General features: G+C 52.1%; 1 protein-coding gene across 1 annotated transcript in view; it reads right to left on the bottom strand.

Moving 5' to 3' along the window:
* The window catches only part of LOC104074946 (microtubule-actin cross-linking factor 1-like), a gene marked incomplete at both ends in the record, with an annotated part of 36,189 nt that overhangs the window by 11,698 nt on the left and 10,161 nt on the right, over window positions 1-14,330 (bottom strand). Inside the window, 14 exons of the mRNA XM_009575258.1 lie at window positions 7,534-7,669; window positions 8,119-8,207; window positions 8,299-8,451; window positions 8,631-8,729; window positions 9,371-9,478; window positions 9,587-9,670; window positions 10,048-10,210; window positions 10,386-10,579; window positions 11,065-11,203; window positions 11,397-11,575; window positions 11,857-12,026; window positions 12,648-12,831; window positions 13,280-13,406; window positions 13,837-13,991. Coding sequence (XP_009573553.1) covers window positions 7,534-7,669; window positions 8,119-8,207; window positions 8,299-8,451; window positions 8,631-8,729; window positions 9,371-9,478; window positions 9,587-9,670; window positions 10,048-10,210; window positions 10,386-10,579; window positions 11,065-11,203; window positions 11,397-11,575; window positions 11,857-12,026; window positions 12,648-12,831; window positions 13,280-13,406; window positions 13,837-13,991 — 1,980 coding nt within the window. The remainder of the gene's footprint in view (window positions 1-7,533; window positions 7,670-8,118; window positions 8,208-8,298; window positions 8,452-8,630; window positions 8,730-9,370; window positions 9,479-9,586; window positions 9,671-10,047; window positions 10,211-10,385; window positions 10,580-11,064; window positions 11,204-11,396; window positions 11,576-11,856; window positions 12,027-12,647; window positions 12,832-13,279; window positions 13,407-13,836; window positions 13,992-14,330) is intronic.

Here is a 14,330-nt window from a genome sequence, read left to right as displayed (position 1 = left end):
AGGAATGCCAACCTCAGGGGGTTCTCCAGACTCTGTAGGACCCATCTCTCCCTTCCCTTGACCCACAGCAACAGATTCTCTCAGGGCTGCCGGTGTTACCCCACCCAGGCTGCCTGCTAGCTCGCCTTCCTCAGAAGCCACCACCTCTCCACCTGCCACAACGCCCTCTGCACTTACCAACCCTCTCCTCCTCCTCCTCTCCTCGCTGTCCTCCGCACTGTGAAGCACCTCCGCGTCCAAGAACGACTGCTCTTCCTGCAATCCCAATCCCTCCACTTTCTCTGTCCCTCCATCTACTTCTTCTCGCCTCAGTTCCTCCCCCCAAGCTGCTCTCTGGGAGCTCCTTTTTGCAATCCCTTTCTCCATAGCCCTTGCCACCACCGTCTCTTCGGAGGGAGATGCTGTACCTAACACTGAGGGGTATTCTGGAGTCAGTTCAACCTTTTCTTGGGGCTGATGGGTCACACCATCCTCTGAAGTTTTTTGAGGTTTTGATTTCCCTTCTGTCGGTGTCACTGGGGATCTCTTGGTGACAGCACCTCCAGGCACGTCGTAGCTCATGGCTTCAGATCTGGCTTTATACTCAGCACCGTCAGACTTCTTAGCAGCGCTGGTACAAAGGATGACATCTTCCTCTTTTGGAGGTATTTTTTCCATTTTTTCCTGGAAAAGGTGGGGCTTCTCTACTTTGCAGACCTCAGAACCATATTTGTCTTCAGGTATTTGTGCCTCCTGAAGACTGGCGGCTAATTTTTGGCTAATCAGTTCTTTTTCAACAGCTTCCTTTAAGGTCAATCTTTTCCCACTGCTAGCATCAACAATTCCCCCAGTCCTCATCTGGTTGATGGCGATGAGTTTGGCCATCTCCTCATCCAACAGCCCTTGCTGCACAGCAGCCCTCAGGGACAGCCTCTTGCTGACAGTACCCTCCACCACCCCCCCGCTGTCTGCCTGAGCCTGCAGCAACCGCAGGGTGGGCAGAGGGTCCACCTTCCCCAGCCTCACCGCCTCGGCGCACGTGAGCTTGTTCCCCGTCACCTCATCCTTGATGGCTCTGAAGGGATGGACCTCCAGATACCTCTGGCCAGATTCAATGTCGATTTTACACTTCTTTATGAACTCTGAGTAGGGAACGATCATGCAGGTCTCGGGATCTACAATTCCTTCTTTCATTTCTGAAGATGACAGGACTTTCTCCATCACCTGCTTGGGCAGCAAGCCCTCCTTCACCGCTTGACAGAGTGCCAGTCTCTGGCCAGAAGCAGGATCAAAAATGCTTCCACTCCCAGCCTGGATTTCTTGCACTTTCCTCTGGAAGCCCGGACTAACGAGCCCTAACGATACTGCCTGGGGCAAGGGCAGCTTCTCCTTCGTAACTGGATGAACATAGTCCTGCAGGCACACGCCTTCAGCTTTCGTGAGTTCGTTACATAAATCTTGATTGATCAAACCGTGTTTCATTGCGTCATTTACAGAAAGCCTCATTCCAGACACGTGATGGATGATTCCTCCATCAGCAATCTGCTTGGTCAAGAGCTGAAAAGCTTTTTCCTTTTTCAGGAGCCCTTTTTCAACAGACTCTGCAACAGTCAAAAGCTGCTTCGTTTTAGGATCCACAATTCCACTGGTTTCAGCCTGTAAGCTAATGAGCTTCTGTCTGGTCACCTCATCAGTGCCTTTCCCTTTGGAAGCCTTCTCCAGCTTGACCAGCTCTTTCTGACCTGTTGGCTCTACGAGGCCCAGATTTGAAGCCAAAGTGACTGATATTTTTTTGCCACGTTTCAAGTCAACAATCCCTCCAGTAACCACTTGCCCTTCCAAGATCCTCATTGCCGTTTCCTTGTCCAGAAGGCCAACTGCAGCGGCATCCTTGATAGAGTAGACAAAGTTATTGCCTGGATCAAGAACGCCACTTATTGCTTTGTCAGATGTGAATACCTTCTGGAGAAGCTTCTCATCCATCAGACCTTCTTCAATGACGTCCTCGGTGGTTAATGATTCACGTGTATGCGAGTCAAAGAAGCCACTGAACATCTCCATTTTCTCCATTAGTTTCACAGCTGTGTGGCTGGGCACCACTCCACAGGCTACTGCTTCATTTAGAAGAAGACTCTTGCCCGTCTGCTCATGGATTATGCCACCACTTTGGAGCTGCGTTAACAGCATTTCCAAAGTGTCCTCCGCTTCCTGCTCTGCAGGGGCTGGCAGGGATGTTTCATCAACCCTCTCATCACCTGATACTTCTTCCCCCTCTCTTTCTTCCACTTCCAATACACTTTCCGTGCTTTCACTTTGCCTCTCTGTTTGCTCTGCCTCCCCAGTTTTAGGGAGCACAACCTCCTCTCCTCCCAGCACGCCATTCTCAACTGTTTCGTCGTTTCGCAAATAAATCTCTGTAACATCTTCTGCCTCTAGCTCAGGTTCCTCCACATCCTGAGACCTCTCTGCCACGATTTCCAGTCTCTCTCTCCTTTCTGAAACATCCATCGATACGCAGATTTCACTTTTCACAACAACTGCCCCACTTTCCGATGCCCTTTTCTGATCTTCGATACTTTCCACTCCATCTACTGCAGTAGTCTTGGACTCTTCTCCTGCCTCAATCATCATTTCCTCTGTTTCTCTGAATCCACTACCAAGGTCACCAGGATGTCCTGGCATTGATAATTTTACCTGATGTTTGTCCTTGCTTGTAGAAGCTACTTGCTCTCTTCCAAATTCAGCATCAGTTTCACTCTTGGTGGCAGCCTGTTCAGCATAAATCTGCTTTCGCTCCTTCACGAGCAGGATATCTTCTGCATCCTCCAACAGGAGGCTTTCAGGTCCCATCACCACCTCCCCATTCTCCAGAGCAGTTCTGGGTGCCAGGACCTTTTCGCTTTGCTCTTTTGAAGGAGCAAATTGAAACTCAAGCTGCTGCAAAGCCAAACCATTGCAAGGCTCACTTTCAAGAGCTGCATTTGCCTTTGTCTCCTCAAAGCCTTCACTCCCTTCCAACATATGTGCGCAGGATCCATTTTCTTGGGTTTGGATGAGGGCTTTAGTGAGATTGTTCAATTCTCCATCCACTAAGAGCAGCTTCTGGCCATCATGGATGTTGATATAGCTGTGGGTCATCAAGTGGAACATCAGCCTTTCGTCGTCACTCCTTAGCAGAGGGTCACTTTGCTCTTTGTGACCTGTGGGACTCCTTCCAGAAGAGCTCTGGCCATGCCTGCTTCTGCTCGGAGAGCCAGCAAGCTGCACGCTGGCCATGACATCAGGTATGGCTGTGGATTTCAGCTTCTTCGCCACATCTCTCTCCAAGATGCCATATTCAACTGCTTTCTTCCAGGACAACACCTCAGTGGTTTCTGGTATAAAGACAGCCTTAATGAGTTGCCTCTTGCTGAGAATCTTGTAAACCAACTCCGTAGACAGGATTCCTTGTTCTAAAGCATCTGCAACCGGGACAATCTCCCCCGTCTCTGGCCAGAGGAGCCCCATGAAAGACCATAGGGATTCCAGGATCACCAGTGCAATCCTTGGTGCTACCAACTCTTTCCTTACAGCTTCATCAATTGTCAGTCTCTCTCCCGTGACGGTATCGATGATGCCACCTGTCTGAAGCTGCCGGATAAGAAGTGTGCATGCCAAATCCTGGTCAATTAAATTATGTCTCACAGCCTCGTCCACAGTCAGCCTGTGCCCTGTCCTAGGGTCCACAATGCCACCAGCAAAGAGGTGGGCTTCCAGCAACCTGACCGTTACCTGCCTGTCTATCAGCCCTTCCTGGACTGCACGGAAGATGCTGACTTTTCTGCCTGATTTCAAGCTCACCATCCCACCCGCCAGCTGCTTGACTGGGAGCAGCCTCAGTCCAGTCTCTTGGTGGACGATGCATCGCTGCATGAGCTCGGGCAGACTGATTTTCTCAGCAGTGTTGGGGTCAATCAAATCCTTGCCACCCTCCAGGTGAGACAGAAGTCTGGAATGAAGCTGGGGGGTAAGGAGCCTTTCTTGCACCGCTGCCTCCATGCTGATTCTGTCCTGATGGACTTTAAAGCCCCCAGTGACGAGCTCAGCTTCAAGAATCTTTAGCCCAATGCTCTCGCTGATCTTCCCCTCTTCTATCGCAGCAACGACAGGTAGGAGCTGCCTCCCTTCACATCTGACTTCTTCCACCCGGCCGAGAGCATCCTTCAATTCCTGCAGCACCTGGAACGTCCTGAGATCGATGATGTTTCTTGCCAGACCTTTCTCCAAGGAGAGTTTCTCATTGGTCTCTGGAACAACTAAGTCAGATGTGATAACCTGGGCCTCCAAGAGGACGAGGCCAGTGTCCTGATCTATAAGACCTCTCTGCATGGCACCAAAGACAGGGAATATTTCTACTGTGCCAAGACCGATCACTCCTGCCACTGCTTCGTTGCCCTAGAACAGAAAGAGAAGGAAAAGAATTAAATCAAAATCGAGCACTGCCAGCACTCAGACTGTATGAGGTCCAGGGAGATCTCAGTTTCCAAAAAAAAAGTTTAAAAACCCTAAACAGGCTAGAAAGGAGTCCCAGAGTGTTTGAAATGCAACTCCAAAGGCATCACAGCACGCAAATTGGTGCGTTTGCTAGCTTGCACATTGCCAGCAAGTTTTAATGCTCATCTAGTCCATCACCCAGGGCAGCACTGAGATGCTTCCAACATCCACCAACATAATGCAGCAAAGCGGCAAGCAGCAAAACCCAGAAGTGTTCCTAATGCTCCATGGAGAAACAGAGGGAAGGAGACCAACAAGCACACCAAAGCCGTTCAACAACTCCTGTTTTAAAAAGTAAAGACAACACAAATCCCACTGTGTACTCAGAGGAGAAAAACCCCCAAAGATGTCCATTTGAGGGTATCTAGGAACCTCTCCCAGCGCAGTTTCCACCCAGACTCCTGCCATGCTTCAATCCTGCACTTCCCCAAGCAGATCTCAAGTGCCAGGACAGCCGGGCAACACCACAGAGCCCTGTGCCATGGAGCAGCTCCCCAGCCACACAGACCGGCCATGCATTAGGGCAGGAGCGCTGCATGCAGGGCAGCTCCCCGAGCACGACCACCGGCACCCGCTCTGCCCCGCTCCAGCACCTCCAAGTAGCTGTGCTCTTCAGACAGGGCAAGGGGAGAAATTCGAGAAGTTCGAGGTCCCAGCACGGAAACAGTGACAGACTGGGAATAGACCATCTATTTTGGTGTTTCTGGAGGGGCTTTTCTCTTCTTGCTGGTACCCCCACAGGGAGGGTAATAATTAAGATGATAAAGAGTAACGGCTCTTTGGACGTTTGGGTTTCTCCCAGTCCCACTGGTTGGGTGTAAGCTTGGCCCAAGCACTAAAAGATTTTTGTGGGGATAGGGAAGAAGGAATCTGGATTGTGGAATGAATTCCTTTGGCACCCCCAGGACCCCCCGATTTTTTTTTTTTATCGGTAAGTCTGACAGCACAGGCGGCTGGGGGCGTTTGTAGCTGCGGCACAGCTCGGTTACGGCACAGCAGAGGATGCAGCCGCCACCAGGCTGGTTTGCAGTTCCCCCCGCTGCCTTCTGCTGCGGAGGCAGGGTGAACCGGCTGGAAAAACCTCAGCTCTGCACCATCATCGCCAGACTCAGGCATGCACGTTGGGAGATGAACAAGCCGTGGAAAGACAGAGAAGAGGAGGGGGGAAAAAAAGAGAAAGATAAAAAAGGAGATGGGAGGGAAGGGGGGTAAAAGGCTTTTACTTACCCGAGTTGCAGGGTGTGCCTTGAGCAGTTAAAGACAGAGCCTTATGGAGCAGTTCAGCCGTATCACACACAGTGTAAAGCTTGGTGTTAGCGTCCAGCATGCGACTGTTTTGTTTGCAAAAAGAACCCCACACACAGGTCGTCCTCTTTCACTTTGTGTGTTTTGTTTGTTTAAATCCCGGAGGGTTAGTTAAACTTGTAAGCAAGGATGTCAGTTAATCTTAAAAACAGTTGACATGAAACACAAACTGTACAGGGACACATCATGCTCAATTTAGCGCGTTCTGCTTTGCATTTTTGTCTTTTATAACTTCTCTCTGACAGTTGGATGTTTCCAGCAAGCAAATGTTAAGAGTTCCTCATGCTCCCTCTACAGTGAAGCAACTGCACCGCACAAGAGCCGCAGGGATCATCTCATAGACGGGCCAGGGATCTACTGCAAAGCCCCACTGCCGTCTCTCGTTTCGTTTCCTGGGCTTTGTCGAGAGCGTGAGTGAAAACTGTTCTAGCCTGAGCCCCAAAGCGCGGTCATGCTGTACGAAAACAGCCCAGCAAGCCCTGGAGAAGGCTTTTGCTATAAAGTTATTTTCCTGCCCGGGAGGGAGGAAAAAGGAAAGGAAAAAGCATCCTTTCCACAGGCAGGCTGCTCTCAGCTGCTCTCCTGGCAGCAGCAGCAGAAACATCAAAGCCGTGATGGCTTAGCGGCGACTAATGAGTTGGTTTGCTCACCGTAAGCTTTCTGCTGCCAGCACGAGGGCTAAAGGGCTTGCACGAGAAAGCATTTACTGCACTAAGCCACCTGAAATGTGCTATAAAGTCCAATTTGGAGAGAAACACTACACGTTTAGGTAAAAGCTGGACAGGCAGATTTCAAACGAGCAGCCCCGTCGCCCTCCTCCCATGAGCGGCTCGAACAGGGCTTCACTCACGCACCCAACAGCCAAAACCTGCGTCACGCGTCCAGATCTGAGCGGGCCGTTGCTTCAGAGAACAGGGAGCCAGCAAGCAAACACACAAATATATCCATCGACACATGTATATACACTTATATAACACGTACACGTATATCTGTGAATGACCGAAGACAGCTCGTAACAGAGGCAATAAGGATGCGCTTTCAGCCCTCCCTACCCAGCGAAACAAGGATGGGGACTGACGGGAGCGCTGGTGGATGTGAACAGGGAATGGGTCCCGCTATGGGTCGTGAAGGTCTCCCAGGTCAGCTGAGGGCCTGGACGATGCAGTCACCTTCCACCGGGGAAAGCAACATCGTTCAGCCACAGCTGAGACAAACCTCTCACCAGACCCCGAGATACACGAGACCGCACGGGCAAATGCCCTTCTGCAGAAACCCACCTTCTTGTGTCTCCTGCACGCAGGCAGCCTGTGAGACGGAGCCCTCTGTGGTTAAAGCACCGAGAAGGCATTCCTCAGAGGACACAGATTTGCTAAGGGGACCGTTTCCAGAACAGAGGTCCATCTACATCCTCGCCCACCAAGTGTGAACAAGCCAACCCTTGTGCACAGGGCAGAGCTCTGATGAAAACAGTTGCAAAGGACAACTTTCCCATTGACCTGGAAGGCAGCAGGTAACTGGCTCCTGCTTGGCCTCCAGGGACCACCCCAGCCTGGATGCATCGGGTGACGCATGGACAGAAGAGAAGGGAGGGCAACCACGTGCAAGTAAGAAAGTCAACGGGCTGTGAGTGGCTGGTGGCCATGAAACACGCAACCAAGCAAAACCTGAGGAGTGCCCTGAGTCCGTGCAGCCACGGGACCGAGCGGGGACCAGTACCTTGTGCTCCGTCTCCTGAGCCAGCTGGCTCTGGAGCTGCTGGAGCTGCTCCGTGGAATCGCTGCAGAGCGCCTGGTAGGTCTCCTTGAGGACACCGATCTGAGCGGAAATCTGTTCCTTCTCCGGACGGGAAAGCCTGCAAGGGGAAGGGGAAATCTCTCAGGGAAACTGCACAAACCAGCTCCCAGCTCTGCAGAATTAACATGTTCTTCTGGTGAAGGAAAAGGCCAAACCCACCACGAGTCCCCTCTTCCCACTGCCCTACTCCTTGCCCGGCTCAGCTAAATCCAGCAAGGGTAATTGTGCTCAGCGAAGGCTGACCTGCATTGTAACGATCAAATCCCCAAATATACAGGGCTGGATCACTACTAAAGGGGATTATTGTCCCAATATTGTCCCAACAGCATCAATGGGTTGCATATTTCATAGCTTTTGTTGCAGATAAGAAAGAAGACAACTGTCATGTGCAGCTCATTGCTGTTTTTAATGGGAGTCAGGCACTGGACCCCAGCCCACCAGCACCAGCTCTAAAGTATCTCATCTCCCCCACTGCTCTCCCTGCCTGTCCCCTCGGACCACACTCACTTGTGGCTGTGTTTTGCCAGGAAGATTTGTGAAGTTTTGATGGCCTCAGAGACCTGCTCCTTCTTGGCAGCCAGCTCCTCATTCAGGGCCTGTCGGGGCGGGGGGAAGAAAGAAGCTTAATTCAGCTGTGGAAAAAGAGCAGAAGTTAAACAAACCGCCTGACGGTTGCCCCTGGTTTACCTGCTGCTCCGAGATGGATTTCTCGATGTCGCCCAGCTCTCTGCTCCCAGCAGCAGCCGTCCTGCCTTGTACGCTCTGCTTCAAGCCCAGGGCCCAGCCCAGCAGTTCCTTCACCTTGTCCACGTGCTCCTGCTTCTCCTCCTCCACTACTTTCTGCAAACAGAGGAGGGAGGAAGATAACCACGTCAAAGGGGTCCCAGATTTCCAAAGACAGAGAGGCTCTCAGGAGCAGCACCCGAGATGTAACCTCAACATGGAGCAGCATCCTTGGGGGTGCTAGGAGATGAGCCTGCACATTCTGAATAGAGTTCAGTTCCGTACAACACCCTTACCTCCTCCTCCTCCAGCCGCCGGAGAGCATCGCTGATGTACTTCACGTGCTGCGTGGTTAACGTCACCAGAGCTGTATAGCGAGTCCGCAAATCCATGAACTGCAAAGGGATAGAGGAGGAAACGGGGTGCATCAGTCACGACCGGCAGATCCGGAGCGACGTACTTTACAGTACATGACACGGATGCACCATCTCTCGCTTGGGAAGCCCCCCAGGCACCTCCCAGACCCCGTACGGCATCAATGAAATGCAGCAAGTCTGACGGGGAGGGTTGTGGCCACACACCGCATGCTGCACAACACTGGAGCGAAGGGGAGACTCCGGTCATGGACACTGGGGCGGATGCTCAACTTTTACAAGAGGGCTACCGGGATCTTTAATATCCACACGGAGCAGACAGGACCTCGGGTCTCTAAAGGTCTCATCCCAAAGATCCACACACAGTGACGCTGCATGGTGCTCTGGTTATTTACCTCGCAAGGCTGAAGGGCTGAGCCGACCCTGCTGGATTTGACCCAGGGGTTCCCAGGAGTCTAGGTATTTCATACCTGGTGCTTAGAGCACTAAGCCATCCTCTCTGGCTATTGGAAAAAACAGCGAGGGTGGAAACTTTATTTATACAAGAGAGTTCAGCAGAAAGGAGGTCATTTCACAGAGGCTGCTCAGCAGTTTGCTCGGCATCGAAGAACCCCCTGCACAACTTCTCCCTCGCAAGGTCGGGCGGGCGGCCGCGCTCCTACCTCCTGCGTGATGGCGTCCGAGGACGAGAGCATGCGCCGGCGTTTCATGGGAGACTTCTGCTGCGATTCAACAAACGCCCTGTACGTCATGAGCTGCAACTCGTAGTCCTGCAAACGCAACCAGGGGCGGAGAGACATGGAGCATGTGAGATGCAAACTATGCCAGGGCCATTTCTGCCCAGCTCGTCTTATTTAGGTGCAGGAGGGGACCCGTACCTTGACGGCAGCCGAGTATTGCTGGGAGAATTTCTGACACTGGTCCAGTTTGGCTTGATTTTTCTCAATTTCTGCAGCCAAAGCCTTCAACAAAATGCAAAGCAAAAATGGTTGTCAGGACAGCTGCTGTGGGTGGTGAGCTGAATTTCAGTCCCCATCCCTCCCCTTTTGTGTAAAGTCTTTATCCTCTTCAATTTTTTATGCAAGGCCCATCTCCACCTCAACCTAAGCAGAATTTCTCTGCTTCCCAGACACCAAACAGCCTCTTCCCCACTGTGTTTCATATTTTCAAGCTCACAGATAAAAAGATTTTAGTAAAATGGTAGTGTTGGGTTGACGGTTGGACTTGATGATCTTAGAGGTCTTTTCCAACCTTAATGATTCTATGATTCTAGAAGAAAAGAAAGGGCACGGTCACTGCAACAACCACGCCATCGAGATATCACAAGGTCCTGTCTTACCGTTTGCTGGCTCAGCTGCTCCGACAGCACCCGGCTGTCCTCTGCCTGCCCAGGCTTCATCAGCTCCTGCTGGACCGTGATCTCCTCGATCCACTGGATTAGGGCACTGTGGCACTGCCGGTAATCACTCAGCACCTCCTGGATGCTCTCCAGCTCCGCGTGGCTGAGAGAAGAACCAAGGCACATAAGAGGAGGGCGAAATGCCACCATAGGCTATAGGGATATCCTGGCCACAGTGGGAATCCCAACTGGAAAAATACGGCTGCTAACAAGCCTGACCCAAGCTCTCAGCTGAAGCATGAAAGTAAATCTGCGAAAGGAGGCAGGAGGTTTCTCACCGGGTCTCAATCTGGGCGCAGACTCGCTGCCAGCGATCCCACAGCTGGCTTCCCTTCTCCTGATAGCGCTCGAGGTCGATGCTGCGCTCCTGTCTCAGCCGGTACAGCTGCTCTCCCACCGCCTTTGCCTTTTCCATCTCCTCCTCCAACGTGGTGAAGACGGAGCTCTTGTCCTTCACTTCTCCAAGCCATTGCTGCAAAACCAGCAAGAGACAGCACCAGTTCAACATCATGGAAAGCAAAAGGCACATTAAGTCAGAGATGCCCTCCTGCCCAGAGCTGACAAGCCTGAGAAGGGGTTTATCCTCCCTCTCTCCTTAACCTGGAAAGAACTGGCTGATTACTGGAGGTGCAAAACAGAGGGAATCATGTTCCCAGCTTGGAGCAAATCAGATTGGTTCAGCCCCTGTCCTACAGCAACAGAACATGTAGCTCCAAGATGCTCACATGTGTCAGCATGTGCCCTACAAGAGAGAGCACAAGCCATAGCAGCTCCTTTACCTTTACAAAGCAATATGGGATCACATAAGCAGCACAAAATCATCCCGGCAGCTATACTGAGGCAAGAAAAATGGCATACAGTGCAAATTCAGCAGAGAAAGGGAAGGACCCTGCTTGACAAACGCCAAAGCATTGGCTGGTTTCTGCCTGCCCACCTTGGGAAGTGAACAGCACCAACCTGTAACGCTGCTCTGTGAGACTGAATAGCTGCCAGGTCGGCGGGGACTGCCTCCTCTTGGCTCAGCTTAACCTCATACCCTTTGACCAGAGACTCTGCTCCTTGGGTCTTACGAATAATAACATCAACTGTCTTCAACCTGGCAAATCAAACAGAGCACAATGACATCCAAAATTTCGCAGAGATCCTCTTGATCGCGAGGCTGTTTGCACCTTGTGCTGCAGAGGGATGGAGCTCAGTGCAAGGGGTGTTAGAGGGCCAGAAGAAAGGTCTTGAGCAGAATCAGGCAGATACAAAAAGGTATTCAGGAACAGAGGCACATCCCAACTCACTTGTCCAGGTAGATGGAAGACAGCCCGTATGTCTGGTCCATCTTGTTCACCACCAAGTCAAGTTCAGAACGCAAGTGGGGTGTGCTGGACCCCGTGGGCGCCTTGTCGAGGAAGCTGTAGCATCTCTCAGAAACGAACCGCAGGTCCGATTGCAGCCGCTGCAGATCCTCCTGCATGCGCTACGGGAGGAAGGGAAAGAAGGTGAAAGGAAAGCCCAAGCAGGCAGAGAAAAAGCAGGATTGCCCTTGGCAAAGGAGATGGATATGCAATGAAGCAGGGAGCCCACCTGGAGAGGTTTCCTGCTACTTTCTGTGCAGCAAGATCCTCTCAAACCCCACACAGTCACGCACCCACCTCCCACACGTTCACCCTGGAGAAATTAAAAGCTGTTTTTGGTGCATGCTAAAGACCAGCGGCCACCACCTCTCTCCCCTCCACATCTCACAGCAGCAGGACTGACCTCCTGCTCTGCAATGCGGATGGTGTTTTCCTGGATAGTATCACCATCTGCTCGGGCGCTGCTTGGGGACTGGATTCGGCTCACTAGCCTCTGCTCACACTCCTCCAGGCGCAGACGGATATTCTTCAGCTCTGAGAGATACGTCCTGGCAACGGTCTCATCCTTGTCTTCTGCAAGTCACAGGCAAACCAAAACAGCAGCTCAAACAACCCCCACCGGTATCTGCCCCAAATGGGACCTGACGGGAGTTCCCGAGCCACGTGCAGCATCACGCGGACACAGAGACACTGGGGTCTCTGCTTAGACGGAAAACAAGTTAATCAAATCATCTCATTCCAACACAGCTGAAAATGAGTCCAGCCACAGGGCACCTCGCATGATGAAGCCGGAGTCCCCAGTCTTGGTGGGACTCAGTCCTGCTGTGTCACACCGGGAGCCATCCGCTGCTCTGAACAGCGGGACTGTGACCGCCACATATATTTTCTTAAAGATTAAATGCAGGAAGAACTCCTTGCTCAGAATGTGTCCTGACTAATGACTAAACCCCTCTCCAACAATATTAGGGTAAGAAGACTCAGCAGTAAAGCCGAAGCTGCAAAGCCAAGCCCTCTCTGCAGGAACATCGCTGGACAAAGGCCAAACACTTGAATGGATGGAGAAATAAGGAGAGCAGCTGCTCACATCATCAACTAGCTAGCTCAGAAAAAAAAAGAAAATGAAGCCACCCCATAAATCCTTTGTTTATGAGTCCCCACAGCTCCTGGTTAATCCATCAGCCCTTTGAAGCTCACCGTTCTCCATGGATTCCAGCAGCTGCCGGATGTGTTCCTTGGAAGACTCCACTTCCTCCTCCAGGCGCAGCCGGTCCGACACCGAGAAGAGCTCCGAGTCCCGGCTGTCCTGCAGGAAGTCCTCGTAGTGCGCCTGGAGGCTCTTCATGGCTTGCTGGCACTCCCCTTGCGCTAAGGATCTGAGCTGCAAGTGGAAAAAAAGCACATCTAACCACCGGGAACAACTTCCTACACATCACCTGAAGCCACCCTCCCCAGCTTAATCACCGTCGTTTGCCAAGTGAGTATTTTCTCTTTAGAGGAGAAAAGGCAAGCTCCTCCGTATCAGCCTCATGCCTCCCTCCAGCCTTGTTCACTCCCTAATGAAGCGCTAAGTCCACAATCTCTTATGCTTATTACAGTTCAGCAGCAAGCTGCTGATGCTCTTTTTCTTTGGAAAAACTGCAATCATTTTGCACAGAACCTCCAAGCCCAGGTTTTCCCACTGTTCAAGGTGCAAAGACCCTTGACTTCCCCAACCTTGCAGTCTCCGGTGTTCCCTTTAACACTTCTTTTCCTCCTCAGCCACATGAAGAACCCCTGGACAGTGAGCAACGCAGCCCCGGAGCCAGGCAGAGAAGTTCCTACCATACCTTTTCCATGCTGAAGCTTTGCACCAGGGCTATGTCCTTCCGCAGGTAGTTCCAGGAGATGAGGCTCTTTGTGTTCATGTGGAGCTGGTGCCAGAGAGCCATCACTTTCTGGTACAACTGTTCTACCCTGCAAGGGGAAGGAGCAGATCCATCAGCCCTGGATCTCCCCAGCACGCTCAGCCCTGACCCTCTTAATTCACCAGCCATCGCTGCCAGCCAGCAGTCCACCAAGGCAGCGATCCCAGCCTGGCAGCCCGCAGCCAGCGATGCTCCTGCAGTTCAGTGCCAGAGATCCCTGGAGGGATCCCTCCTCCCGAATCATCGTTTTCTCTTTTGCAAGCTACTATAGCAGTTGCTGCGATGGAGTTTACAGCTGGATAACCATGGGGATTCCTTCCCTCGCCCCGAATCAGTTCTGCCACCCACTCCTATTCCTCCACCGCAGCTCCTCTCCCATTCCCACCCCAGATCTGTCCCCCCCCATGCCACCAACCCCCTCCCCATCTCCCTGCCACTGCATCTCTGGGACTCCCCCGCAGCAGAGACCAGCAAGTTACCTGTTGGCCATCTCGATGGCCTCCTTGTTGGGCGGGGGGATCAGGAAGCACACAGAGGGCACCATGGCCTCGTTCCCCGTGGGACTGATCACCTTCCACTTAGTCCTCTGGGAATTGTCCTCCAGCACGCACTCGTCGTTCCTGCAGATGGTGATCTGCAGCGGCACCAACACCACCCAGTCCGTCAGAAACCAGCAGCAGGGCTGCACACGCCTGCCCTTGCTGCCAGCTCCCCTCCTAGGGGCGAGCCAGCTTCCACAAATATAGATATATGTATATTTTAATCAAGCAAAAGCCTGGTATAGTGCCAAGCAGTGCACACGCTCACGTCTGGAGAGGAAGGGACAAGGAAGTTAAATGGAGTTGGCTTCCACCCACGTGCTTATTTGGCTGAGGCTGATGAAGCCTTTCCTCCTTGGGGAAAAGGACTTCAAATCTTGCCCAGAATAAATCCAAGATATGGAAATGTGCTCCAGGAAAAACAGCCGTGCTAT

The sequence above is a fragment of the Fulmarus glacialis genome, unplaced genomic scaffold, assembly GCF_000690835.1.
Source record: "Fulmarus glacialis isolate BGI_N327 unplaced genomic scaffold, ASM69083v1 scaffold18913, whole genome shotgun sequence".
Classification (NCBI taxonomy): Eukaryota; Metazoa; Chordata; class Aves; order Procellariiformes; family Procellariidae; genus Fulmarus; species Fulmarus glacialis.
This window is presented reverse-complemented; position numbering and strand designations above follow the sequence as displayed.